Here is a 26,932-nt window from a genome sequence, read left to right as displayed (position 1 = left end):
ACTATGAATATAATGTTGCTGTTAAAAAACCCCACATAGAGATTTCTGAGTTAGGATAGCAAACTGAACATCCATGACTAATTTCACTTCTTCCTCCAGCCTCAATATAAGACAAGGAACTTTTCCTTTTTTTAAAAAAAAACCCATAAAAATAGGGAAAACAGGAAGAGAGGGAACAGCAACAAGATTTTTGTAAGCTAGAAAGCAGATGGATGAGAAGTAACTGTTTTAGCAAACAAGAAAAAGCCAAATTTAAATGAGGAAGCTGAAAACCAACCTCATTTACACAGCACAAGTCAAAAGGCCCAGTAACAGGGAACAGGGAAGAGCAGGTACTTCTAGAATGGGAGGTAGCTGGCTAAAATAAGGAAGATGGAGGGAGAGCTGAGAATCAAAAGATCCCTTAATCCCCTCCCCAGCTCCACACTGTTCTGGAGGGTATGTCCTCAAGAGACGGTAAAAGAGAGTCTTTGCACTGGAAGTTGATAGCCTGGCTGAGGGCATGAAAACGTTTACCCAAAAACAGCAGGGGTCTGGGCTTTGATGATGATACACATATGGAATGATGAATGCTGAAAGCGTACAGAGGCTTGCCGCTGTGTACCTTTACTGTCCAGGCAGGACACAGGAAAAGTATTCTCTGGGCAATCTGAGCAGCCCAAGAGGAAAAATCTGGAGACACCCACATTTGAAGTTCCCTACGAAGAGCCCAATGATATCACTCTTCAGTGACACTTAAATTTCACAGGTCCCATAACTATGCTCAGACCATCTAATTAGCTTTCAATTCCCACTGCTAAAAAGGAAGAGATATCCAAAAAATCAACAGATGTCTGAGGAAACCATCTAACATGGAAGAGAGACCAAAATAGGAAAATAATTTTGAGGAAATAGAAACACAGAAAAGAAAATAATTTTAAAAGTAAACTATCACTAATATCCTCAGAGCAATAGAGGACTTAAAAATAGGAATGGTCAGAAATCAAAAAAGTACAATCAGAGAGTAGGAACAAAATGACAGGGACAGAATATAAGAAAAACAATGGCCCTAGTCCAGGACATCCAATATCCACGATGGGTCTTCCAGAAGGAGAAGATGAATACAGAAGGGAAGACATCATGAGCAAAACAGCTCAAGCAAATTTCCAGAACTGAATGTCATGTTTCCAGATTGAAAGCACCCACACTGGATGAAAACAGACATACACAACAGCAAATCTCTGTAAGATTTCAGAACACTGGCGATAAAAGATCCTACAGATTCCAGAGGGGTGGGCAGTGTGGGGGTGGGAAACAGCTTATACGTAAAAGATCAGAAAACAGAATGGCTTTGGAATTCTCAACGGCAACACTGGAAGCTAGAAGACAATAAGGCAATGTCTTCGAAATTTTAGAGAAAATGACTTTCAACATATACTCAGTTAAATTATCGTTGAAAAATTAAGGTAAAATAAAGTCTCGTAGTATGGCTTCTATGTATCCATTTCCAGGATACTCTGTATATCCACCAAAATGAGGGCTGAATCAAGAAAGAGGAAGGCATGGGCTATCGAGAACAGGAGGTAAAACCTAGGGAGAAGCAAAGGGAATCCTCAAAATTACCACTGTGGGCCAGGTAAGAAAAGGTCCAGACTAGAGCAACCTCTTTCCAGCAACAGACATTTTGAAAGCTGTCTTCACAATGTTTTCTAACATATCTTCTTTCCAACCTACAAGAGTACTGCAGAATATACTACACCAACAGAGGAGCGTAAGTGAAGAAAGAGGAAGGCATAAGACCCAGGACGTAGGAAATAAACCCCAGGAGAAAGCTAAAGGTACTTCCAAAGTCAAAAGCAAGGGACATCCAATTAGGTAACAGGTCCAGAGAAAACAGAAGGTCCCAGGGGACTTTGCTTATGGAAAACAATCAGGCTAGATAACTTGGATGTGAGTGGTCTCATGGGAAGATGGACTAAGAGACTATTTGAAGACATGGGAAAGATTAGCAATACATTTTAAGAAACGCACCAACCAAATGAAAAAATCAAGGCATGTTTTACCTCGGGAAAAAAGTAGGAAGTCACTGAAAGCAAGGGAAGTCTGAGAAGCTGTCACAACCAAGAAGAGCAGGAGACAAGAAGACTAAATGTGATGTGGCCTCCTGGACTGCATCTTGGAACAGAAAAAGGACATTAAGGCAAAAGCTAAGAAATGTGAATAGATTATGCACTCTACTTAACAACAGCATAATTACTACATTAATTCTAACCAATGTATATATTAATGGAAGATGTTAATAATGAGTGAAGGAGATATAGAGAGGAACTCTATATATACTACTTTCACAAGATTACATAAATCCAATATTGTTCTGAAAAATAAAGTTTAGGGAGGTGGGCAGGTGATGGGGATAACTGGGGAATAGGCACTCAGGAGGGGACGTGATGTAATGAGCACGGAGTGTTACATGCAACTGATAAATCACTGGATTCTACCCTGAAATTAATAACATACTATATTTTAACTAACTTGAATTTAAATCAAACCGAAAAACTACAAAGCAAATCCAAAAAAAACCTTTTAAAAAAAGAAAGAAAATCATTAAATATACTACAACTTTCTGTAGATGAATAATATTTGTATAGGCACAATATTCCAAGTATTAAATACTGATTTAACTGGGAATTGTTAACCTAATTACACTTGGGCAGGGGGGGGGGGCAAAGTTGAGGAAGACAGATGGCCAAAGAAGAGAACTAAATGTCCATTTGCCACAAAAAAGAGTAGATGATGTCTAAAATTGAAAACTCAAAAAATAGGACATGCAATTTACTTAGAAATAAACAGCAGAGGTGGTCCCTAGGTGGCTCAGTGGGTTAAGCCTCTGCCTTCGGCTCAGATCATCTCAGGGTCCTGGGATCAAGCCCATTGTGGGCTCTCTGCTCAGCAGGGAGCCTACTTCCCCCTCTCTCTTTGCCTGCTTCTCTGCCTACTTGTGATCTCTGTCAAATAAAGAAATAAAATCTTTAATGCCAATATACTAACAGTTAATATCATTTTTGTAACTTAGGTTTCCTTCTTTGACTTTTTTCTTTTACCATTATCATCGCATCTGTATCTCCCAATTTGTGCCTGTCTCACTAGTCCTTTAAACTGATTTTTGAAATCCCCTTCCCCTTGACTTTCTCTCATACCCATCAACAATCCCTAGTTCTGAATGAATCCAACCATCTGTGAGGTCCTCATAGCTGAAAAAATGGATACTTTCTTTGGTTGGCTTCCCTGTAAATTCATGATCTCCAACTTTGAGTCATTACCCCTCTTACTCATCGCATTGGTTTTCCAAACATGTACCATTTCCTTGACCAGCAATCTTTGACTTTCCTGTTGATAGCACCCCGAGGGCTTAATTTCCTACTTTCCCAAGAAAAGAGCTTTCAATCTTTATTTCCAAATATATGCAACCTTCCCTTCCTTTTCGTTCAGAAATATCTTTACTTCTTACTGAGACTCTTTCCATCTACCAGACTTCTTAACTTCATTTTCACCTGAGAGATTAGTTTTACCTGGGACTTGTCCTTCACAAACTAATCTGTTTGTTCTCTGACGCTTTCATGAATAATCATGGTTTGAAGGGAGAGCATGTTTGCATTTCTATAATGATACAATATCTAGTTCTGATTCGCATTCGTATTTTCATGTTGGATGTCCAAAAGTACCTCAAAGACAACATACCCCCAAAGAAGTTCACTTTCTCCAAACCTACATCTCCTCTAAGATCTGGGTTAAGCAAAGCAGCAGTATCTAAAGTCATCAAAGCCCAAACTCTGGGCATCACTGTAGGCAATTTTCTTGTATTTTCCTGATCTCAATCCATTGCTTCAGGGCCTGACACAAAGTAGAGACTGAACAAATATTTATTGAATGAAACTTACCCACTTATATCTCCCATTTGCTTGGACTATCTCCTTTCTTCCACTGAGTGGTCAAACCCTCATCGACGCCTGGCTGGCCGACTCCTGTTCCATCAACTATGATCACATTTGTATTCTCCGTGATTTTTCTTCATTGTTTATGACTTCCTTTAGTCTGCAACATATTCAAAGTTCTTACAAAGTCCTCCGCAAAGTTCTTGTGGGTGGAAATAAACTTCATTCCCTAAGCAAGTCCCACATTTCTGTCACCGTTCTGTTCTTTGTCCCCAGGCTCCTTTAAAGTTCTCTAGCTCAGGGGTGCCTGGGTGGCTCAGTGGGTTAACGCCTCTGTCTTCAACTCAGGTCATGATCTCAGGGTCCTGGGATTGAGCCCTGAGTTGGGCTCTCTGCTCAGCAGGGAGCCTGCTTCCCTCTCTCTCTCTCTGCCTGCCTCTCTGCCTACTTGTCTATACTTTATCTCTGTCAAAAAAAAAAAAAAGTTCTCTAGCTCATTTCTTTACAAGCCCCGTTTGTAGTTTTGAACTTTTTTTGTCTGAATACAATCTGATTTTAACTAGAAGCGCCCCCCCCACCCCAACCCCACTGTAAACTCTCAGCCTCAGGGCTCCAAGAGCAGATCTCAAGGGCAGTGTTCTTCAAGGAAATCCTTCTGGTAAACCCATTTATCTAGTAAAGCGCACACCCATTTTATTATAGAAGCCCCAAATAACCAAAATGTAGGTACTTCATTCAGATGGAGATATTAAGTAAACACTTACTGGATAAATAGCTAGTATTTATTAAGCACTTGCTACTGCTGAGAAAGTCACATCAATGATCTTAATCCCCTTAAGGAGCACCTGAACAAGTACTATCAGTACTCTCCACTTACAGATGATGGAAACTACATTTTATAGAAAAATAATGAGCTCGAAGTCAATCACGTAGATTCTAGAGCCAGGGTTTAAACTCGTGGGCTAGATGCGGCACTATACACATCTTGTGACTGTACCACTGTAGGTTCTATGAGAACTAACAAGGGCATAGTCATTCCTCAAGGGGCACACAGACTAATCAAAGCAGATAGACCAGACAACCGTCAGCTATAATGCAACAAAGTCATCAGTTTAGTACAGTCTGAAAGGCACAAGGTGTTACCAGAGTCCTTCTAGTTAGGAGTCTAAAAAGGATATATGGAAGATGTGGACTTTTAAAATTTGGCCCTAAAGAATGGATAGGATTTAAATGATTGCTGGTAAAGGGGAAAAGGTTAACTCAGACAAGGTAACATCAACAACAGCAAGGACCCAGAAAGTTTAGAGCATGCACACAAGACAGCAGCAGCATGTGATTAAAGCAAAGGTAAAGGGTAATAAGGCCAGGACAGGCAGTAGTTTGAGACCAGATTTTGTATCATTTGGAACTGTATCTGTGGTCTGTAAGGGGGGGTCTACTAAGGAATTCTGTGAATGGTACTGTGGCAAGAATTCTTTAGAAAGGTAATTTTAGTAGCAGATTGCAGGACTGACAGTATACGGGGAGTGAAAGAATGTGTATTTCGTAGGAGACTTAAGACAGTTCTGGTATCTGGTCACAGGATCTGGACTCTGGGAGAGAAAAAGTAAGAAGGGAATACATTTCAGAAACAGAATCAACTCAAGTCGGTCTTGGTAAAATAATGGTACCAAGCAACGTAAATGACAGCATAAAAAGTTTGTTTTATGTCTCAACTGCAGGAGGCAGGGAAACATTTTTAATTGAAATTTAGAACCTAAGTTGTTTGAAAAGCCTACAGTGATGCATGTACACAAATATTTATGTACACATACAAATACACACACACTTATATAGTGAGAACATTTGAAAATCTGGAAAATGTAAGTTAAAATCAAGAGATAACTCGAGACTTGACTATGGAAGCAATAAGGCAATTTATTGTTTAGTTTTGTTAAATTTTGTCTGATTTTAGTTTTTATTAAACAGTTACATAGGTAAATATATAAATTTAAAATAGAACCTTCTTTTTTCTCAAAGTACTCCCTTAAAGCAGTTTATCCCATTAACTGGCCTTAAAACAACAACAACAACAACAACTTCCTGTGTATTAACAGGCAGCTTCACCTTAATTGGCTTTAATTACAAAGTTTCCACTTGACCCAATTAGTTAAAAAAAATACTTTTAATTATTCAATCCTTAAAGAATTTTTTTTAAAAAGTATGTGACAAGAGAAAGGTAAGCATTTTTAATTTCTTTGCATACGTTAAAAGATTAGACAGCAAGCCACAACTTTCTTGTTTTGTACAATCTTCTATTTTTAGCCACTTCTGAATTAACAGTTTGAAGAAATGACTTCTCTGTATGCCAGAGGACTTCCTCGAATTATATATGTTAATGATTAGAACAGGAATCTTGAAAAGCTTATCACACATTTTCAAGAATGAATGTTCACAGATGGTTAACAGAGGGAAAACAGGAAAAATCAATTCAATCCTAAGGATTCAAGCTCTGGATCTGCTCATCAGTAAGAGGAAGAAGTTGTACTACAGTCTTTAGTGGCTTCTGGCAACACAGTGCTACAATTTATGCACAGTGGATACCAAGTATCCAGTATCTGCAAAGAACTAAGCTGCAAAGTCTTGCACCTAGATCATACCTGAGAGCAACAGCCGCTAGTCCCTTTTATCTCACTTCAAATTCTTCACTGCATATAAGATTGTAAATAAACCAGCTGTTGGGACTTAGCCCCCATCTCCACAGGCGTTGCTCAAACCTGCACTGTTCAGTATTCTCGCCACTAGCCACGTGTGACAACTCATCACTTATAATGTGGCTAGTGTGCATGGAGAGATAATGAAAGGGTAAAATACTTTTGGATATCAAAGATTTAACATGAAAACCAGAAGGTAAAGTATCACAGTAATCCTTGATATACCAGATTACATGCTGAAATAGTATTTTGGAGCTACTGGGTTTAAATATTTAACTTTTTTTGTTCTTGTTCAAATTTGGCTATAGAAAACTCAGAATTACTTATGTGGCTCACATTGCATTTTTTTTAGTCTCAACTCTTATGGACCTCATCCACAGATGACTGTGACCTCTCTTCATAGCCCTGATTGTAAAAAAAAACAGAGGGGTTAGCTCGTATTTACATCACTCTCGTCATTCCCCTCTTCTTGCTAATTCCGTCTGGTCAACCATTTACCTTCATTATTACTTGAAACCAAATCCTTCACTGTGAAAGTTAGCAATGATACTTAATCAGACTCTAGATTTCAGATAAGGAAGGGAATGGTGGTTCTTTTCAAAGTCTTTTTTCAATACTTGGAAACACACACTATATCCCATGGAGAAATACACACATTTCCAGACTAAGGAACAGGATATGAAAATGCCTGCACAGTTCCCAAGCCAGTGAATGGACTTTTTACACGTGTTCTCTTTCCTCCTCACTACCTTGAAAACAAGAAGACTTTTGCTCAGCCTATCAGTAGTTACTATTACTGAATTTCTGCTGTCCATCCTTGATTCTTGTGAGTCACGGACTACCCAAGCAGGGAGACACAACAAGGAAAGTGAAGTAGCCATTTGTAACTAGTCATACGCGTTAAGATAGAAAAATGGAAGTCTTCATAATTCCCTTAGACATTAAAAAGCATTTTTTAAGAGAATATACTCTTTCTTCTCTATTTATCTGATTCCATTCCTCCAGAAAAACCTGATTTTTTAAAAAGGCTTCTTAAAGGACCATTCATGAAACAACTTGTACAAGGAACTTGTAAAACTTTACTAGATCCAAATATTAAAATTAAAAAGTTTAAAGAGCAAAAATGAAACAAGGGTATTTTGAGGTTACTATAAATATATATGCATGTATAAAACGAGCTGGATAGTTGAAAATAGCTTGTCAAAATACCATCAGGAAAACATCCTTTTTGGTTTTAGAAATCTTATTTTGACGTATTTTTTTTCTAGCCTTGCTTTATTAATAGGTGATTTTAATTAAAATTTGATTTCTAATAGAATAATATCGATACTGAAGTTTGGTATTTTAAGCAAACTATTTTAAAGTGGAAAGGCACTTCAGGAAAATCAGTCTTATACCCTTGTTTTATAGATGAGTTTTATGTGATAAGGCCAAAATCATGTAGCTACAAATGACAGAAGCAAGACTGTACACAGGTATGTTGACTCCAGGTTCAGCTTGTCCCACTTGAACGGGTTTAGTCCTTCTTTATCTGGCTTAAGGAAAAAAAAAAAAAAATCAGACCTATACTAAAGACTATGTTATCAGCAATATTAATGCCCTTGTTCTATTTACTGAAGTGAAAGTATTTTAGTCACATGAATGGATGTGGAGATTGATAGGTGGAGGTGGGCTGAGTGTTGAAGATACTAAAAAGGTTGGTAACTACCAGAGGATTGTATCATTTACTTGATATTTCCAACAGACTCCTTTTTTTTGGCGAAGGTTGTTAAGAGAAAGTCTGGAATGGGGTCAGGGTCTGTTACTCACTTCGGCTTGATCAAGAATGAAAATATTATTTTATTTGGAGGTACTGAATATTCTAATGAACATACCACAGAGGAATGGAAGATCTTGACGGGAATAACTAAGTTATTAACCTACTATGTAAACTCTACCTTTGGAAGTGATGTGATGGTGGATGCAATAGTAGAACATCACTGTAGATTTTGCTCGGTACTAATGGTACAACAAGATAGCCTGTGATATAGATTACGATGAACTGCTCATTTCTCAAAAGTTTCTAAGTTATTTGTAACAGAAGCAACAGGAAAAGTCCTATTTCTGCTTCATTTTCTTCTTCTTAAGGAAGCATGTATAACTTTGCATCTTCCAGGATTTTCGTTTCCTGTTCATCAAGTCTTTCTTACTAACATATTATGTGTTAGGTACTCTTCTGAGTTCCAGGAGTCTAAAAAATCAGTAATGTCTACAGCAGGGTTTAAACTTCAGCTGGAACAGGTGGAAGCAAACATATCCTGAGAATACTCTGATATATGTATCCAGTAAAGTGCTAGAGAGGGCTCAGTTCCACATACCATACTTGACTGAGCTGGGAGATGGAGCTGGTAAGCTTAAGAGGGGCATCTTTAAGAACACTCTAAAAAATGAAAACTCTGATGCCAGTCACAAGTTAAAACTTTCCCTAGCATCAAGGATTAGGTAACAGCCATCTGAACAAGATATAGAATCACTAAGAAGGGTGCCAAAGACAAATTTCATTTTACTTCAAATGTACTTTATGTTATCCTTGTTTTTTCAACAAATCATGGGGAATTTCAGCATGGTACCATTCTTTGTCAGGTACGACCATAGATGATCTTACCTACTTTAAAATGGAAAACAAAGAAAAGGCAAAGAATAAATCAAATACATGCGAAGTCTAGGACTTTGAAGATAAGAAGTTGAGCAAAATCACAGGACTTGTAACAGAAGCAGACAAATACATTTTTTTCCTAATTCCTAACTTGGACACTGGTAATAGGGATGGGAGTAAAACAAGCAAAGTATTCATTCTCTCCTTTACTCAAGACAAGAGCATTCCCCAGAGTAGAATCAAAAGATAAATGTTCTTTGGTTTATGATGATTTCAGAAGAGAACTTAACCCTCATTTCATCATTTATAATGAAAGAGTTCAGCTTTTTCTGTCAACTAAGAAAAACTTAATGGATCACAGCATCACCTATGTACATCCAGAAGCAAAAATTTCTTCTGATTAAAAATGCTTTTAAAAGCTAACATATTTACATACCCAAATAATTTGTTACTAATAATTCACAAGGAATATCATTTTATTACTGTAATCACAAAATCATAATTTCTGTACAGGAATGTATAAGTGAACATTAATCAATGCATTGATAATTCACTTCATAAAGAGGGTGAACACACTACAGAATGTAAAGAAAAAATATTGTAAAATTTTCTGGCCTTGCAGTGCACTTTTTAGTGCAAGTATTTAAGACACAATAGTGTTCAATTCAGCAAAGTATTGCAGAACGTCATGCCACAGTCCGCTTAATTCCAAGAGGGTCAGGACATGCAGCTTGTAATAAAATGTCAGGGTATATATATATACATATATATGTATATAAAAAAACCACATGTAATTCATAAAATATAGAGTGGTTTATTTAGATGGTTTTAAATGATTTCACTGCGGAATTCAGCGTAACTGGAACAAACATCCAAGATCTTCATAACAGAAATCTTCTTGCTAGGCAATGGCTTTGGCTTCAGGCAGGAATGCCTCCCAGTATTTTATCAGCTGCGGATCATAACCAAAGATATTCTAATTATCTTTTTGTCACTTACATGCATATATACCATACAGCATTTTTTAAAAAACCTAACAATGATTAACATTTACTAAAGTCTAGTTCTATAAGGGATCATTTAAACTTCCCATTCTGAAGTCTGTCAATGTAATTCAAGTATAAATTATTTAAAATGTTAATTACTACAGGCTAATTTCAGTTTTTGATGTAAATGATAAAATTTTTAAAAAAACCTCACAACTTAAGATCTTCTTTATTTATGCAAAACTCTGTAACAGACTGTTAATGTAAATTAAGTGAGAATACCTTAAATAATAAAACTGCAACGAACTTTTCCAATTTAAAGTGGTAACATAGTATTCAGAGGATATTCACATTTTATGTTACTCTAGCAAAAAACAATGGCAAAAAGGTGGAAGAAAAAAGTATTAGGCAAGAAAGGGACATGTGTTTGAGAGTAAAAGGAATCTGCTGCCAGTTTCTTCCACAGTCCACAGAATTAATCAAAGTATAAAGTTATATTTAAAACAATTCCTTTAAAAACAAATTCACATATATTTTGAAGTATTTAAAGAGTAAATATAATTTAAAGGTATAATGTCATCTCTCAATTAAAAATCAATCTATTATATAAGCAACTTCCTAATCCACATATTTTAAAGCTGGATAAAGAAATTCTTCAATTCATGACATCAAATAATCTGATTACTCAAATTTGTATTATCTTGTTACAGATTTTAATTAAAAGCTGGTCTTCTGTTCTCTAGTTAAGGAAACAAATACCATCTGTGGCATACCATCACCACCTACTACACACAAAATAAAATAAAAATCACAACAATAAAAAACCCCACCCCCAAGCTTTAAAAAAGCCAGTTTTTAAGTTCTGTTATGGAAGAGAATTTATTACAAGAATTTACTCAAACAGGTGTGATCACTGGGGAAATAAAACCTTCTAGGAAGACTGAAAAAGGGAAATGCTGTTCAGCAACTTTCTCCTCGCCTTAACCTGGGAAAAATGTATCTCAACTGGAGTTGAGGAGTAAAGGCAAAAACCACCTGAGAGTTTCCAATTTAACTACCATGTTTTCTTCTGTGATCATCAGTTTTTTTTTTCTGTTCCTTATTCCTCCATTAAATTTAAAAACTCTCTTTCACTGACATCTTTAAAATGAAAAATATACCAAAAGTAAGTTCTAGAAGAAGTTTGTATGTTATAAAATAAGTTATAAAAAAAAAATTAGCTTACCTGTTGTTGTGTTTGTACTAATGATTCTAAGTACTTGATAATAACAGTTTTAAAATCTTTCACCCGTTCTTTCTGTAATAAAGAAGAAAGTCCATCAGTACAAAACTAAGTTTGATTTTACTACAAAATCATAGCAAACAAGGACCACGTCATTATACTCGCCTCAAATCTTCCCACTTCTTTTCGAATTGTTTTAGAAATCTGTTCAAAATCTCTTTCTCCTTGTTGTACTTTTGCCTCCCACTAATAGAAACAAACAAAAATGCAGATTTTGAATTCTTGTAAGGAAAACAGTATAGAACTAGCAGTCACAATCACTCATTTAATTTAATTTCTGTAAACCCTAAGGAAGCTCCATAATGGCAAAGCCCAATTCAGGATCATTCAAACTTTTATCTAACTTTTCAATACTAGAAATGCCTATCAGCTTAATTTTCATTAATATTTCCCTGTCAGACACATACTCAAGATTAGGATATTCTAGTACTTAATCAATTACAATCCTCATAGCTTAATTAAATATGACTAAGACAGATGAAAAGATTTTTGAATATAAAATTCACTATCAACTTAGCAGTGTTGGGGTAGTTTTATCATTTCTTTCTGATATCATTGTTTCATAACGTATCAACAACATTCTGCCAACTCAAGAATACATGTTCACCACAATTTATATGCCCATGGAAATACTTTAAATTAAGAAAACCGTACAACAAACATTTAAAAACAATTTTTATATTAAATGCTCAGATTTAAAAAAAAACAACAACGTGGAATTATGGTCTACTGAAGACCTACTGGTAAACATTAAGTTCAGTACAGAAACAACAAAACATGATTAGTGACCAATGGAGTAGCTAAAATAAAATAACTGAAGAGTTAAAGCAATGAAATGATATTTTCCCACTATGTAACCAAAACAGTGGTACATACTCTTCAAAGAGCAGGTACATTTACTTTTAGTAATATAAAGGTTGTCCTACCTCTTCAATTTCCTTATTGAAGCATGGCAAAAAAAGTGTATAAATTATAATAAACTTATATAAATTTACTAAAATACCATATATAGTACATATATATGGGGGATAATGTTGCTTGGAAAGCTAAACGTGGGGTAAGTCTATGCTCTAAAGCTATTCTTAGACATAAAGTAAGTAACTGAAGTCAAACTGACCATCTCAAAAGAAATGATTAAAGGTTAATTTAAATCTTTTCCTTGTGTGCTTCTTTATCCATTCCATAATCATGTGGAAATACCAAAGGGCTCTGGAGATTTTAATGATGATCAAAATGTTAAAAGTAATTCTAACACAGTTCATAAAATTATGGAAAAATGGCTAGTGTTGAATGGTTCAGAAAAAAATTTATGAAAAATTATGCATATATGAATGACTCATGAAAAATTTGAGTAAAGTGGTAAATAAAGCATTTTATATTAATCACCTCTCTTATTTCATTTTTAGCTTGCTGTATTTTATCTGGTTTGTTAGCAACCATCATTTTTGCCTCAGTTTCACGTTTTTTGAGCAAAGTAATTTGAGCATCTTCCCATTTCTGCCAGCACTTCATTCGATGGTCAAACACACCCTGAAAGTGAAGGACATAATGTTAGCAAGTGACAGTAACGCTGAAATGCTTTCAAAATACGAGAAGTGCTCTGATACTACTAAAAACAAACACAAAAAAGCAAGTACTTAACACACTAATCTCAGATATTGGGATAATGAAAATAAACATGCTGATATAAAAGGAACATCCATTTTCATTTGCTTAAAAACAAAAATTAAAAAAGGCTCCTATGACTGGATGAAACAGAACAGCTCTGAATAAACAAACAAAAACCACATACAAGGGGCGCCTGGGTGGCTCAGATGGTTGGGCGTCTGCCTTCGGCTTGGGTCGTGATCCCGGGGTCCTGGGATCGACTCCTGCACTGGGCTCCTTCCTCTGTGGGGAGCCTGCTTTTCCCTCTCCCTCTACTGCTTCCCCTGCTTTTGCTCTTTCACTCACTCACTCTCTCTCAAATAAATAAATAAAATCTTTAAAAACAAAAAACAAAACCCATATACAGGATGCATTTCACTAGCCTTTTGGGTTTTATATTTGACTTAATAATAAGATTTCTAACAGAGTTTTATGCTTTCAACAAAGATTTCTTTAATAAGAAAAAGCCAGTATCATACCTACATTCTAAATTTTCCTACTAAGTAATACTAAAAGCAGATTTAAATGTTGGAAGTAAGTCAGAAATTATTAAAATAAAATGAGAAAAACCCATAAACAACAGGAAGTGAAGACCAACAGCAAATAAAACAAAGGCAAAGTAATTAAAAAGTAATAGTATAACACAATTCAAAAAAAAAAAAAAGAAAAGAAAGAAAAGAAAAAAGGAGAGATAGTCCTACACAAAATAAACAGGGCAAACGAGTAAGGGTATTTGTACATGCCTTTATTGTGTGTACACACACACGCACACACACACACACCTATCTAGTAGGCGGGACCAAATGAAGAATTGGACAAAAAGACCGTAACAGACCAAGTCAACCAAACCCACCAGTGCTTTCAAGGGGTTTGGCAGAACAAGAGGAGGCTGATGGAAGCCAAGAAATGAATTATGACCATTAGAGTAATTCAAATCTCAGGAGAAAAGGGGATGGACAGGATGGGAGAAAACCCACAGTAATTCCTTTCCTAATTTGATGCTGGGGATACATGTGATCAGCAGCATGAAGCAAGTGTTAATAAACTGGGTGAAGCAGAAAGCACTACAACAGAGTTATTTTCATTATTCCAAAAAGAACTTTTTCGACCAAGAAACAGTAAATAAATACATGTCCTAATAAGAGAAAAGCATGCAGATAATTTATTTTTAAAACGTAGGCTTCTGGGGCACCTGGGTGGCTCAGTAGGTCAAGCGTCTGCCTTTGGCTCAGGTCACGATCTCAGGGTCAGGGGATGCCCACATTGGGCTCCCTGCTCAGCAAGGGGTCTGCTTTTCCCTCTCCCTCCCCCAACTCATGCTCTTGTTCTCTCTTCCTTGCTTGCTCACTCTCTCATATGAAACAAATAAAATCTTTAAAAATAATGTAGACTTTGGAACAGATCAAATTTGGATTCAAATCCTAGCTTCGTCACTCTATGAGCATGGATAAATTAACTTCTATAAGCCACAGGTTTCCCATATAAAAGGAAGAAAATGAGATCTATATTAGTGGCCATGAAATAAAATGAAAAAAAAAAAAGTAGCACATGAAATGCATCTTGTATGTGGGTTTTGTTTTTTGTTTTTAAAGATTTTATTTATTTATTTGAGAGAGAGTGAGTGAGTGAAAGAGCAAAAGCAGGGGAAGCAGTAGAGGGAGAGGGAAAAGCAGGCTCCCCACAGAGCAAGGAGTCCAGTGCGGGAGTCGATCCCAGGACCCCGGGATCATGACCCAAGCCGAAGGCAGACGCCCAAACATCCATCTAGTGGATGTTTAATAATTAGCAGGTACTATTACAGATGACTTCTAAACACACACGTATCAATTAGAGTTGATTAACTCAAGATTTATATTAAAAGTGCAAATAATAACAGCTTAGTAACATGGGAAAAAAAACCAGTATCAGACTGTATTTATATCATATTGCATATTTTAAAAATGTAGGCAACCGCACTGAAAACTCCAAATCCACCAGAAACAAAAGTATTTTTTTCCAAAGACTGTGTATATTTCATAATAACCATGATAAAAGATATACTGGGCAAACTGATAAATCAAAACACCTTATCTACCAGTACTTAAATCCACCTTGTTAGTTTTCATTTGTCGTCTCATATAACTTCTCTTCCTACATTACTAAGTATATCTTACTGTCCCCTTTGTCGGTTTTCTTATAGTCATGAGATAACATTTTCCTCAAGACATTTCTTATTACAAGTTAATTTTGCTTCAGCCAAGTTAATTTGGGACAAAATCACAAACATAACAAAAACAGCTACCATAACTAGATTGTGAAAGTCACTCGCATTTAAAACAAATCCTCACTCCTCATCCCTTCCACACACACATACACAACACCAAAAAATAATTTAAATTCCTAGTCTTTAGGGGAAGAGGGCCGTATCAGTTCCTCATTTATAAAACTCCTCTGTAATAATAATTTGATTACTTAAAGTATGTACCAGTAAAGGGCAAAAGGTAACCATAATGCCCTCTAATTTTAATATTGCTTAAGTTCTCAATATACATAAACTGGCTTTTTTGGTGATACACTAATTTAAACTAATTTGTTCCCTGTCCAATTTAGTAACTCCTAAGATTCCAGAATCATCACATGTTTATTATGGCAAAGATGTAGGAGTTATAAAATAAAGATAAAATTACTAAAGTCAGGTTATTTCAGAAAGAAAAAATTCATCTTAGCTCTGTAAGAAATAACTTTTTCATTTGTTTTCCTACCCTTGGAACACATAAACACACACACAAAAGAATCAAAAGCATACTTTATCTAAAAATGCTACCTTAAAGATCAATAAATCATAACTGTATTTCAAGATGCTAGTCTGCTCTAAGAGAACCCAGCAACTCCTCTAAGAGGGACAAACTTACACTGACGACACACTTTGGACCTCCACCCCCTTGACAATTTATGTTACACATTTATATACAAATTGGTCTAGCTTAGACAAGGCTGCAGTTGTGAAACATTTTTCCTGGCCCATCAAGACATTGCAATTGTAATTTTAATTAATATCACACTGCAATTCAGTGAATCTGAAAGTATGTTGCTCAGACTCCTGGAGTCCCGAAAGGATGCTGATTACTTATAGCTGAACAATGAGGCTTTTCAACTCCTTGGGAAACCCATCTACTGGGTTGGTTTAAAAACGTATTTGATATATTTTATAAATTCAGATTCCCTGCGAGAATTCTTTTTATCAAGAGTTCTAGTGCTAAACACATTGAAAACCATTACTGTCAACCCCTGTCCCTACTTTAGTGATTCACAGAAGGCCAATACATGAGAATGCAGGCAACGAGTTTACTATTTAATAGCGCTAGTCAAAATATGGAGTCCTGGACATGAGAGGCCATGTTCTGTACAAAGAGGAAAATAGGTGTTTCCTGGATATAACGCCAGGCCTAGGTAATACTGTAAATGGCTGAAATTTATCTTTCTTCAGGGTCCGAATTTCAAAGGGTCTTAGTTCCTTCCCCGCTTTGGCCCTATACTCTAATTCTCAAAGTACTCTAAGTTTCAAATTTATCATCAGAAAAGTATTTTTGGATACGTGGGTGATGCAGATGGTTGAGCATCCGACTGGGTTTCAGCTCAGGTCATCTCCTCAAGGTTGTGAGATCGAGCCCTGCATCAGACTATACTCAGCGAGTAGTCTGCTTGAGTTTCTCTCCCTCTTCCTCTGCACAACACCCCCCCACCCCGCCCGGTGCTTGGGCATATGCTTGCTCTCGCAAATAAATATTTTTTTAAAAAGTAAAGTATGTTTGATATGATTAAAAACAAAAGGACTAAGTAGTATTAAAGACCTTTTAGAAATATGTAAGACAAAACACAAGAGAAAATTGGATAAAGGACATGAAGAGTTCACATACACACACACACACACAAAATACAAATGGCTTATCATCTACACAGATGCTTAAATTGAAACTAACCAAAGAAATGTAAGCTTATACAAAAAAGTACCTTCACCATTGGGTGAGAGAAGGAGAACATGTATGCTGATGGGAGTACAAAGAAGTATAATCTCTTTGGACAGTAATATGAGAGTATCTATTGAAATTTAAGATTCATATACCCTTCGGCCAAGTGACTCCACTTCTAGGTATTTTATGCCCAAAGAGTTATTTTCAAAGAACAGTATTTACAACTAGACTGATTAAATAATGTAAGGTACTTTAATATGCTATCTAAGACCATGCAAACATAAAAGGATTTAACATCTCAACATATCCTAACATGGACACCTCTAAAATGTAAAGGATGAAAAAAGCAGGCAAAGTACAGTGCATACAGTATGTTCCTTCTTCAAGAAGAAGAGGTGGAGGGAGGGAGGGAGGAAGAGAATGAGGGAAGGAAAAAAGAGCCTTCATACGTGCATAGCTAATTCTATAAAGACACACAAGAATGTAACAGCATCTGACTTAAGAGAGTCTAGCAGTCTTGGGTAGAGAACTTGACCTCTTTGGGCTGTTGGGTTTATTATGTCCATGTATCACTTTTTCAAACACAACCCAATCAGTTTAAAACAAAAACCAAACCAAATGAAAAGGGCACAAAAATTCCCTGTCACACTATTCTGTAACTTCTCAACTCCTTGGTGCAGCTGACCTGGGTTGGTTTCAGCAGAAAACACAAAGCCAACATGAAAACAGCGCAGTCAACCTCAAGGTATAGCTTGAGCACAGCTCTTTAACTTTTTTTTAGTCAATGAATCACTAGTTCAGTTCTTTCCAAACTCTGTTCCATTCATGTAAAAAGATATTAAATGGAAAACAACTCCTGTTTGTATGAATTCGGAAGTCTCTATAGTAAACAAAGTTAAATGTTTTATTTTTTACTGAGAGACAGTTCTGAGCATTTTAATGCTCTCTGAATCAGTAAGACAGGGATACTGCACATTATCTCCCAAACTCAGTTGACTGTAGTACCTCTTTTAGTGTCACGGTTACTCTGGGAAACATAAATCCAAGGGTAATTTCAGAAAATGTAAAAATACACAGGAAGATTTAGGCAGCACGAGGCCTGCCCAGGTGGGGGCTCACCACCCAGGACACTAGCAGGCCATTCCCACCAGGGAGTGTCCTCTCAGGTTAGCTCTTCTCAGCTGGCACTTCTCACAAACAATGCCCAGCTTGCCTTTGTGGACCCACAGTTATTTTGAAAGGCACCCAAACTTTTTTACAGCAGCCCTCATGATAGTGCGAATTCTGGAATGAGGCTGGAAGCGGGTAGGAGAGAAGCAGGAACCATTATTTGTGAACTGGATTTTTGTTTATCACAAGCTGCTGATATATAGCAAAGTACAATCTACTAACTGTTATCTATATTAACTTCTTCCTTTACAATATTTTATTTACTTGACAGAGAGAGAGAAGCACAAGCAGGGGGAGCAACAGAGGGAGAGGGAGAAGCAGGCTCCCCACTAGCCAGATGTGGGACTAGACCCTAGGACCCTGGGATCATGATCTTAGCGGAAGGCAGAGGCTTAACTGACTGAGCCACTCAGGTACCTCTATATTAACTTCTTCAAATAACTGAAAAGAAAAGTTAACCACCAGGAATATAAAGAGTAACATCTAAGAGTAAATACAGGCAAAACTGGTAATCTACCAAACCCAAGGTATCACCATTCTGAAGTGCTAAGAACCCTCTAGCAATAATTATTACAATTAGCTTGAGAAAAGGATCATAAATAAATATGCAGTGTATCAATGTTCTGACTACAGATGAATACTAACTTGATCATAGACTTTAGTTGAAAAAATTTTGCCTAAGAAAGCAAGAACAAGGTCTCATTAACTTTCAATAAAAGGTGAATTCCCAATTCCTCCACCCCATGATAATTAATGCTCATAACAATAATTAAAAGATGCAACAAGACCTTAAAGTACCTTCTGAAACACAGAATGAAGTAATACTCGGTTTAACTGTCTGATTGTTTGAGATACTTACAGAGTACCAATTTTTACTAGTTAACTCAATTACTCTCCCAATTACTCAGAAACTGAACTGTTTATTCTTAAACATTACCACTAGAGAACACAATTTATTATCTAATCTAGTCCCATTCCATCTATAAATACACAGTAACTACACCCTTTAGTGTATGCACAAAATGTCTGCTTATAGTCCAAACACATGCTAAAAGCCACCATTAAACAATACTTGTGCACCAATCACCTCTGGTTTTGTTTTGCTTCCTATTATACCTTTACTAAGAGCCCATGGCTAGTTTCAGTTCATGCTACAAAGAATAAATGCTACCACCTAGTTGTAAACTTATATATGTAAATATGAAAGTAAATGTTAACCAGTTTTACCTTATTTGGCATTTCTTAGATCTCTTAAAAACATCAATTATATTTACTACACTGTCCAAGTCATAGTAGAAGAAAACATCTGGCTATGAATCATCATTCTGAACCCATTATATGTACTGGTAGAATACGGAACTTAAACACTTAAGTACATGCCTTCCAGCTAACCAAACTGTCGCAAACCAAACCACAGAAGTGAGAAGAACTCAAGGGAAGATTGCAAATAAAGCTTACTTTCACTGCAGCAATAAGACGAATGTAGTCACTAAGTAGTTCTGAAAACATGTAAAAGTCAGCAAAAGCTTGTTCTTGATGTAACTGGTCTATCTTCTCCTCTACCTCTGCAAGCTGAGACAAAGCTCTAGATAAAGCAGTGTGGTCCTCAGAGTTACCTAACATGGCAGCACTTTTCGCAAAGGCAGCTGTGTTGGCTGAAAGTTCTGAAACAAGAAAGTATTCACTTTTAGTGTTCTCTACTAGGTTTTAAATATTGCTATGGTTTTCCCACCTTTCCCCTAAATTTTATCAGCTCCTGTATCATTCAAATAATTATTTTAAAATAATTAATGTAAAACAACCAGTCATTAAAATGCCTTTGGCATAAATGCCAAGTGCTCAGAGCTCTGCTGAGAGTTAAGAACAACATTAAAGGAAAACTAAGAAGAACTACTGCCTATATTCCCAGGGAAGGAACGATGTTTAATAATTTAACAATCTGCCTCCCCTTTCTTTCTAAAGGGCTCACTGCTTTTACGTATTCTTGCAAAAGACCAGATTTATTTTTAATATGGAATGCAACGGGAACACTTACAATCAATTTATACTACATTTTTTGGCCTTTAAACATTTAGTTGAAATTGAAAATGTCTGTAATTTTTAATGAAAATATCATTTAGCTAACAAGACAAAAGCCAGGTAAGTTATACATACAATTCATGGAAATCTTATTTTTTGTGTGTGTACAACAATGCTTAAACAATGCTCAGTAGAAATACTAAAAATTTCTGAAAGATTTTTGAACATTATCATTTCAGATACTTTGAATAAAGAAAAACAGATGTTTACAGAATACATAATGTCAATGACTAATAATACATTGCTTAGAAACTGACATTGCCTGCATTACATAAAATTCTTTAAGAACCATAAAGCAATTCCCTAAGAGACAGAGCTCAAATGGCAAAAGCTGTTATAAACTACTTTCAATAATGAGTGCACTGATGTATTTCTGTAATTGTTTTTACTAAAATGGATTACTGGTAATGGCAGTAAATTACTTATTAAGTATTTTAGAAACCTAACATTAAGATCCTTGTATTCTTAAAAAAACAATAAACATTTCATGGTAGAATTTAAAAAAAATCACAACTTAAATTTTCTATCAGTTTTTTACAAACTTTCTCTCCCCAGACTTTCCAATAACGTTGTTCAAAAACGAAAATAATTCAGAGTATTCTATGAAATACAGGTACACAAAAAAATTTTAAAGATAAATTTCAAATATCAATTTTTTATTCTGGTATTTTTAATTATATCAGTTACTAATAAGACATCTTCATTAAACTCTAAGTATGCTTAACAGAGTTAATCAAATAACAACAGTTTTAACCTGAAATTCAAAATATATTTTTACAAGCTCAGGATTTTTCGATTTCTCAACTACAAGTGAGGCTAAAGTAGAACAACAACAAAAAAAAAACATTAACAAGATTCAAATAGAAAACCTTCTCTTAAACTTTTGCTCTCCCTCTTCTATAGAAACCTTGGAATGTTCATTTTAATAAAATTTAAATAAAATATTTGAATTAACTGACGGTGTTAAACACATAAAAAGACAAGGCAAACACACCTTTTCTATGACAGACCAAGGCTTCGACACTAGCATGAAGTTTCCTAAGTTGCTGATCCAGATTTTCAAATTGTTGCTGCTTTTCTTCAAACCACTAAGAAAAGAAATGAAAAATGGAGCTAATTTAGCAAGAACAAACCACCGTAAATTAGGTTACCAATAGCAAGGCACATTCCTTGTTTTAAAGCAACAAATTAGCCATGTATAACCATGGTAGTCAAGTGATGTGGCTGAGAACTAAACTCAATAAGCAAATTAATATCCTATTTTCTACTTGTACAGCTTTAAAATGCAATTGTGGGGCTCATTAATTCATCTCATTATTGAAGTCGAAAAACCAGCTCTTACCGCATCCGATTCATTCATCTTGATTGTCATTTTGTTGACGGCGTCTGCAGCCTTGTTCACCATCCTCAATATTCCTGCTCCGCTCAGGGCCTGTGTGTTAACTGCTCTAGGCAGCTGGGATTGAATGACAAATAAGGGCAAACAAACCGGTTAAAAGGCTGGAGGTTTAACGGGGCACAAAAGGGACTGCACACCCCCACCAAAAAAAAAAAAAAAAAAAAAAAGAAAAAAGAAAAAAGAAATCAAAGAAAAAGGAAAAAAGGAGGTTGTATTTTCTTCACTCTCATACATTTCAATAGTGAGATCTAATTTCTCAAATACACCACTTGTACACTCTCAAAGGAAAACTTAAAAAATAGACTTTCCATTTGTTTTCTTCTGCACGTTTACATTTAGATGGAACAACACTCTGTTTGTCAAAATATATTAAGAAATTGCCAACTACCTTAACATTGGCCACCTGTTTGCTTGCAGAAATAAACTTGTTTATAAGGAAAGAAGAAAGTCTTGAGAAAAATCTCCTTAGGCTCAGTTAGGACAGCGTGATTCTGTGTTTTTCAAAAATTCTGGGATTCAAATAAATTATTTTAAATTCAAAGGGTAGTAATTAAAATTCTAAACTGTGACAAGCCCCAAATGTACCAAACATCTCAAATATAAGGGGAAGTACAGTGATAATTTAAGCTCTTTTAAGTCACAAATCTGCATTTCAGAACCTCAGTAAGAATATTAGAATGTAGACAAATGAACACACTCAAATGTCTCTAAAAGAAGGCCCGAATGAACTTATTTCAACTTAATGCCTAAAGCAACAACTTGGGCATTGAGAATTAGACTACTTGTAAGTCATTCTTCTAAATGTCGTTTAAAATTTTTGAAAAAGAAACCGATCATCCTACAATTATCAATGCAAAGAAGATATTTTGGTAGTAATTTAAATAATTAAAGCTAATTAAAATACTAAGCCAAAAAATAATTTTATTCCATTTACCAACCCAACTATTTACTGGACATATATTTCTACAAAAGTTAATAACAAACACAAACAATGACAACATTCATATCATATAAAAATTTAAAGTAGAAATAATACCTCTGAACTTTCCAGGAACTGCCTTAAATCAGGATCCTGTAGTAAAGTTGGATGCTTTACTGTTCTTTGAAGATACCTAGATTTAAGAATAAACATAAATAATAATAAAAATTAGGTAAAACAATTTCCTCAGTCTGCCTTCACATTAATTTATTTTTAGACTCTTAAAAGCAATTTAAGGATTAAAAAGCTTTTTATCTTTTGCAAATTCGTAATTATGTAAAAAGAGACACAGTAGGTCGTGGAGGTGGGAGACATAGGAGGTTGATTAACTTACCAAACTTCACCCTGCAAAGTATTAGAGTTGTAAAAGGGTACATGAATTTGTTGAATAATTTTATCCTTGAGTGGCATCACCATGTTCCCAGCTATTATTTCAGAGTCCCAACATATATATATCACTATACATATTTCAATCAACTATTTTTGATTATTCCTATTATTACCAAAACAGTAAAAGTACTAGTTCTTTGTCAGGAGATTTAAATTATCAAATCAGCTTTGATCCATTTTTGACAGCGGCTAAATTTTCTTTAAAATTCTACTTTCAAAGGGTTTTGCTAAAAGTTTGATTCCTTTTTTTTCATATGACACCACATAAAATAAAAATGATAAGGGAAACATCATTATTAATCACTATTAGCCCAACTTTAGTAGTTTTCCTATGGTAGAAAATGGAAAAGGCCAAATTTCCATCATCCATAAAAAATTAACACTCTTTCATAAAAAGAAAAAAGGTCCACCATTTAATGATTCTTGATTACTTATCTAATCCCATTTTTAAAAAAAAAAAAAAAACATTCTTTCCTTAATGACTACATTTCAATTACAGTATTTTACTTCATTTAATGTACCTTTTTTTTCTGTGGAACAAATGTAAACAATAATTTCTTCAATCTCATTGTGAGATTATGAAATATGCCTAGAGTTTCTGAAAAACATTGGTAACCTTCTATGAAGTCAAATTCTATACAATGGTTAAGATGAACATTTTATCCTGGCTTACATGTTAATTTCTGTATTTATATATTTAAACAAATTAAACTTCAAGTCATTAGCCCACACATGAAAACATTATCACAGAAATAGAGCATTTGATAGATATGTGCAGGACAACTATACTATGGCTTAAAATAAACAACTGCCTATATTATCAGGCTAAAAATGAGATGCAACAGGAACACTAATTTTGTGTTAAAGAAATGTTGGTATCTTCCCACCGGAACTTTACTTAGAATTTTAAGACCCAAGTTCTCCAATACTGTTATTTACTTGTGTAGAGTGCATACGGCTAAGAGCAGTTTAGTAAACTATTCGTCGTAGAAGACAAAACATGTCATACCCAAACATGGAACAATCCCAGTATTTCAAACCTAAATGTAATTACTTCAAACGACTTATATTCTAAAACAGCTTTCCGAAGTGAGTTCTGTGGAATACTAGTCTCATGCAGTATTCCAGGAAAAAGAATGTTTCTACAATCAAGACAGTCTGGAATATACTAAATACATATTCCTCTAAGTTATAATGGACAGTAGCATTTCTTTTTTTTTAAGATTTTACTTACTTATTTGACAGAAAGAGATCACAAGTAGGCAGAGAGGCAGACAGAGAGAGAGGAAGGGAAGCAGTCTCCCTGCTGAGCAGAGAGCCTGATGCGGGGCTCGATCCCAGGACTCTGGGATCATGACCTGAACCTAAGGCAGAGGCTTTAACCCACTGAGCCACCCAGGTGCCCCTGGACAGTAGCATGTTAAGTACTGTGAGAAGTCCTACAGGAAATAAACCTGGTTTAACTTTGTTAAACGGTATGTTAACAAGACTCAACAATCTACAGTGTTTCCTTTTTTCACCCTACCACATACTAGTATTCTGAGGAATCATTTTGGAAAATAGTATTCCAGAAAAAAGACAGAAAATTTTACTTCTTAAGGGTTACACAGAACAAACCGCAAATAACCATTTCTTTAAAAGTACTAAATTCACATCAAAATTAAGGACAGAAACAGAAAATTTCTTGTTCCAGAAATAACTACCTTTTAATGTTTTTTTTCCTAGGAGTGTGAGTATCTACACACCCAAACTCAGGTAACTTTGGTTTTCACAAAAATATTACACTGTTATGCTTGTAGTTGTGTACCGTTTTACACAAAACAGTATGTTGTAGATACCTTTCTTTAGCATTAAATATTGTTCTCTAATGCCATTTTCATTTACCACATGAAATTCTATTATATAAATGTACTATAATGTCATTTTTTAATACCAATGATCATTACTTGCTTATAATCTGCAAAATGTGACAGTAACCACATTCAATGGAACTTTAGTCTTCAAAGCGGTTGTACCTAATGTGTCTACTTTGCTTTCCTCAATTACATATTTTAAATGAAAATTCCCTTTTTTAGGGTGCCTCGGTGGCTGAGTCATTAAGCATCTGCCTTTGTCTCAGGTCATGATCCCAGGGTCCTGGGATTGAGTCCCACATTAGGCTCCCTGCTCGGCGGGGAGCCTGCTTCTCCCTCTCCCACTCCCCCTGCTTGTGTTCCCTCTCTATCTGTGTCTCTCTCTGTCAAATAAATAATAAATAAAATCTTAAAAAAAAAAAAAGAAAATTCTAAAATTCTTTAGAAAGTGGTGTGTTTTTAAATCTGACAATTAAAGGAAAAGATTTAAATTTTTTTTTCTTCCTTCATATCAATCTTAGTATCATTATCAATTTCTGCATTTCTTACACGCCATGAAACTATCCTTTATCTTCATAATCCTTATGTTCATATATTATGACATATGTGTATTTTTTCACTTACGTGTATCTTTTCACGTTTTTCATTAAGTTAATTCTAATTCCATTATAGTCGACTTACATACAGTGTTATAATACTTACAGGTGTACAATACAATGATTCGACAATTCTCTACATTACCTAGTGTTCATCATAGTTAAGTGTCCTCTGTAATTTCCATCATCTATTTCACCCATTCTCCTACCTACCAGCCCACTCTGCTAACCATCAGTTAACACAGAGTGCAACAATCTCACTGATTCAGTACTTCCACACTCATCAGGACTAGTGCACTGCCTGATTTCCATCACCTATTTAATCCATCAGCCCACCCACACCCTCTCTGGTATCCATCAGTTTGTTCTCTACAGAATCTGTTTCTTGTTCTCTCTTTTTTCTCCCCCTGTTTGTTTCTTAATTTCCACATAAAGTGAAATCATACAGTATTTGTCTTTCTCTGACTGATTTATTTTGCTTGGCAAAATATTCTCTGGTTCAGGCCACATCACTGCAAATGGCAAGATTTCATTCTTTTTAATAGCTGAGTAATATTCCATTTTGCGCGCGCGTGCGCGCGCGCGCACACACACACACACACACACACACACACACACATATACGTATCCCTTCTTTATCCATTCATCTATCCATGGTTACTTGGGCTAATTCCATAATGTGGCTACTGTAAATAATGCTGCAATAAACATAGGGGTACATGCATCCCTCTGAATTAGTGTTTTTGTATTCTTTGGGTAAACACCCAACAGTACAATTCCTAGATCATAAGGTAGTTCTATTTTTAACTCTTTGAGGAAACTTTGCACTGTTTTCCAGAGTGGTTGTACCAGTTTACATTCCTACCAACAGTGTAAGAGTGTTCCTTTTTCTTCACATTCTTGTCCACACTTGTTTCTTGTGTTTTTTATTTTAGCCATTCTAACAGGTTTGAGGTGGTATCTCGCTATAGTTTTAATCTGCAATTCCCTGGTGATGAGTGATACTGAACAAAAGATACATTTTCAAATTAATGAGTATTGGTAAATACTCACCAATTCAGTATTAAGGTCAGAGAGGTTATAGATATATAAAGGATGGATGCAGAACAGAGAGAGGAAAATTCAGGAAGAACACATGAAAAGAGGCATGGGGCGGAAGAGGAAGAAAGAAATGGAAGACATAAAGGAAATGATGAAAAGTTAATTATCACACAGAACAAGAGGTAATCAGTTGTAGTTGTTTTTCACATTTGCTCCAAGGAAAGGTACTGATAAATTTAGAACAATCACTGAGGGTTTTAAACTTCTATTTACTCATTGAAAATAAGACAAAATAAATCAGGCTATACAAAATTCAGAGGA

At 35.4% G+C, this 26,932-nt stretch overlaps 1 protein-coding gene across 2 annotated transcripts in view; it reads right to left on the bottom strand.

Moving 5' to 3' along the window:
* Positions 1–9,697: 9,697 nt before the first annotated feature.
* Positions 9,698–26,932, bottom strand: part of SNX2 (sorting nexin 2) — a 54,309-nt gene continuing 37,074 nt past the window's right edge. The window contains exons 8-16 of one of the 2 annotated variants that reach the window (XM_032844305.1): positions 22,789–22,864; positions 21,696–21,809; positions 21,348–21,441; positions 19,733–19,938; positions 12,894–13,037; positions 12,434–12,445; positions 11,613–11,693; positions 11,451–11,522; positions 9,698–10,191 (exon numbers count right to left, since the gene is read on the bottom strand). In XM_032844305.1, the coding sequence (XP_032700196.1) occupies positions 10,141–10,191; positions 11,451–11,522; positions 11,613–11,693; positions 12,434–12,445; positions 12,894–13,037; positions 19,733–19,938; positions 21,348–21,441; positions 21,696–21,809; positions 22,789–22,864 (850 nt within the window). In that variant the 3' untranslated portion in view covers positions 9,698–10,140. The remainder of the gene's footprint in view (positions 10,192–11,450; positions 11,523–11,612; positions 11,694–12,433; positions 12,446–12,893; positions 13,038–19,732; positions 19,939–21,347; positions 21,442–21,695; positions 21,810–22,788; positions 22,865–26,932) is intronic. The other variant, XM_032844314.1, reaches the window with a different exon arrangement.

Source organism: Lontra canadensis, unplaced genomic scaffold (genome assembly GCF_010015895.1).
Source record: "Lontra canadensis isolate GAN:19392208 unplaced genomic scaffold, GSC_riverotter_1.0 scaffold4, whole genome shotgun sequence".
Taxonomy (NCBI): domain Eukaryota; kingdom Metazoa; phylum Chordata; class Mammalia; order Carnivora; family Mustelidae; genus Lontra; species Lontra canadensis.
Note: the sequence above shows the minus strand (reverse complement) of the source record. Positions and strands in the feature narration are given on the sequence as shown.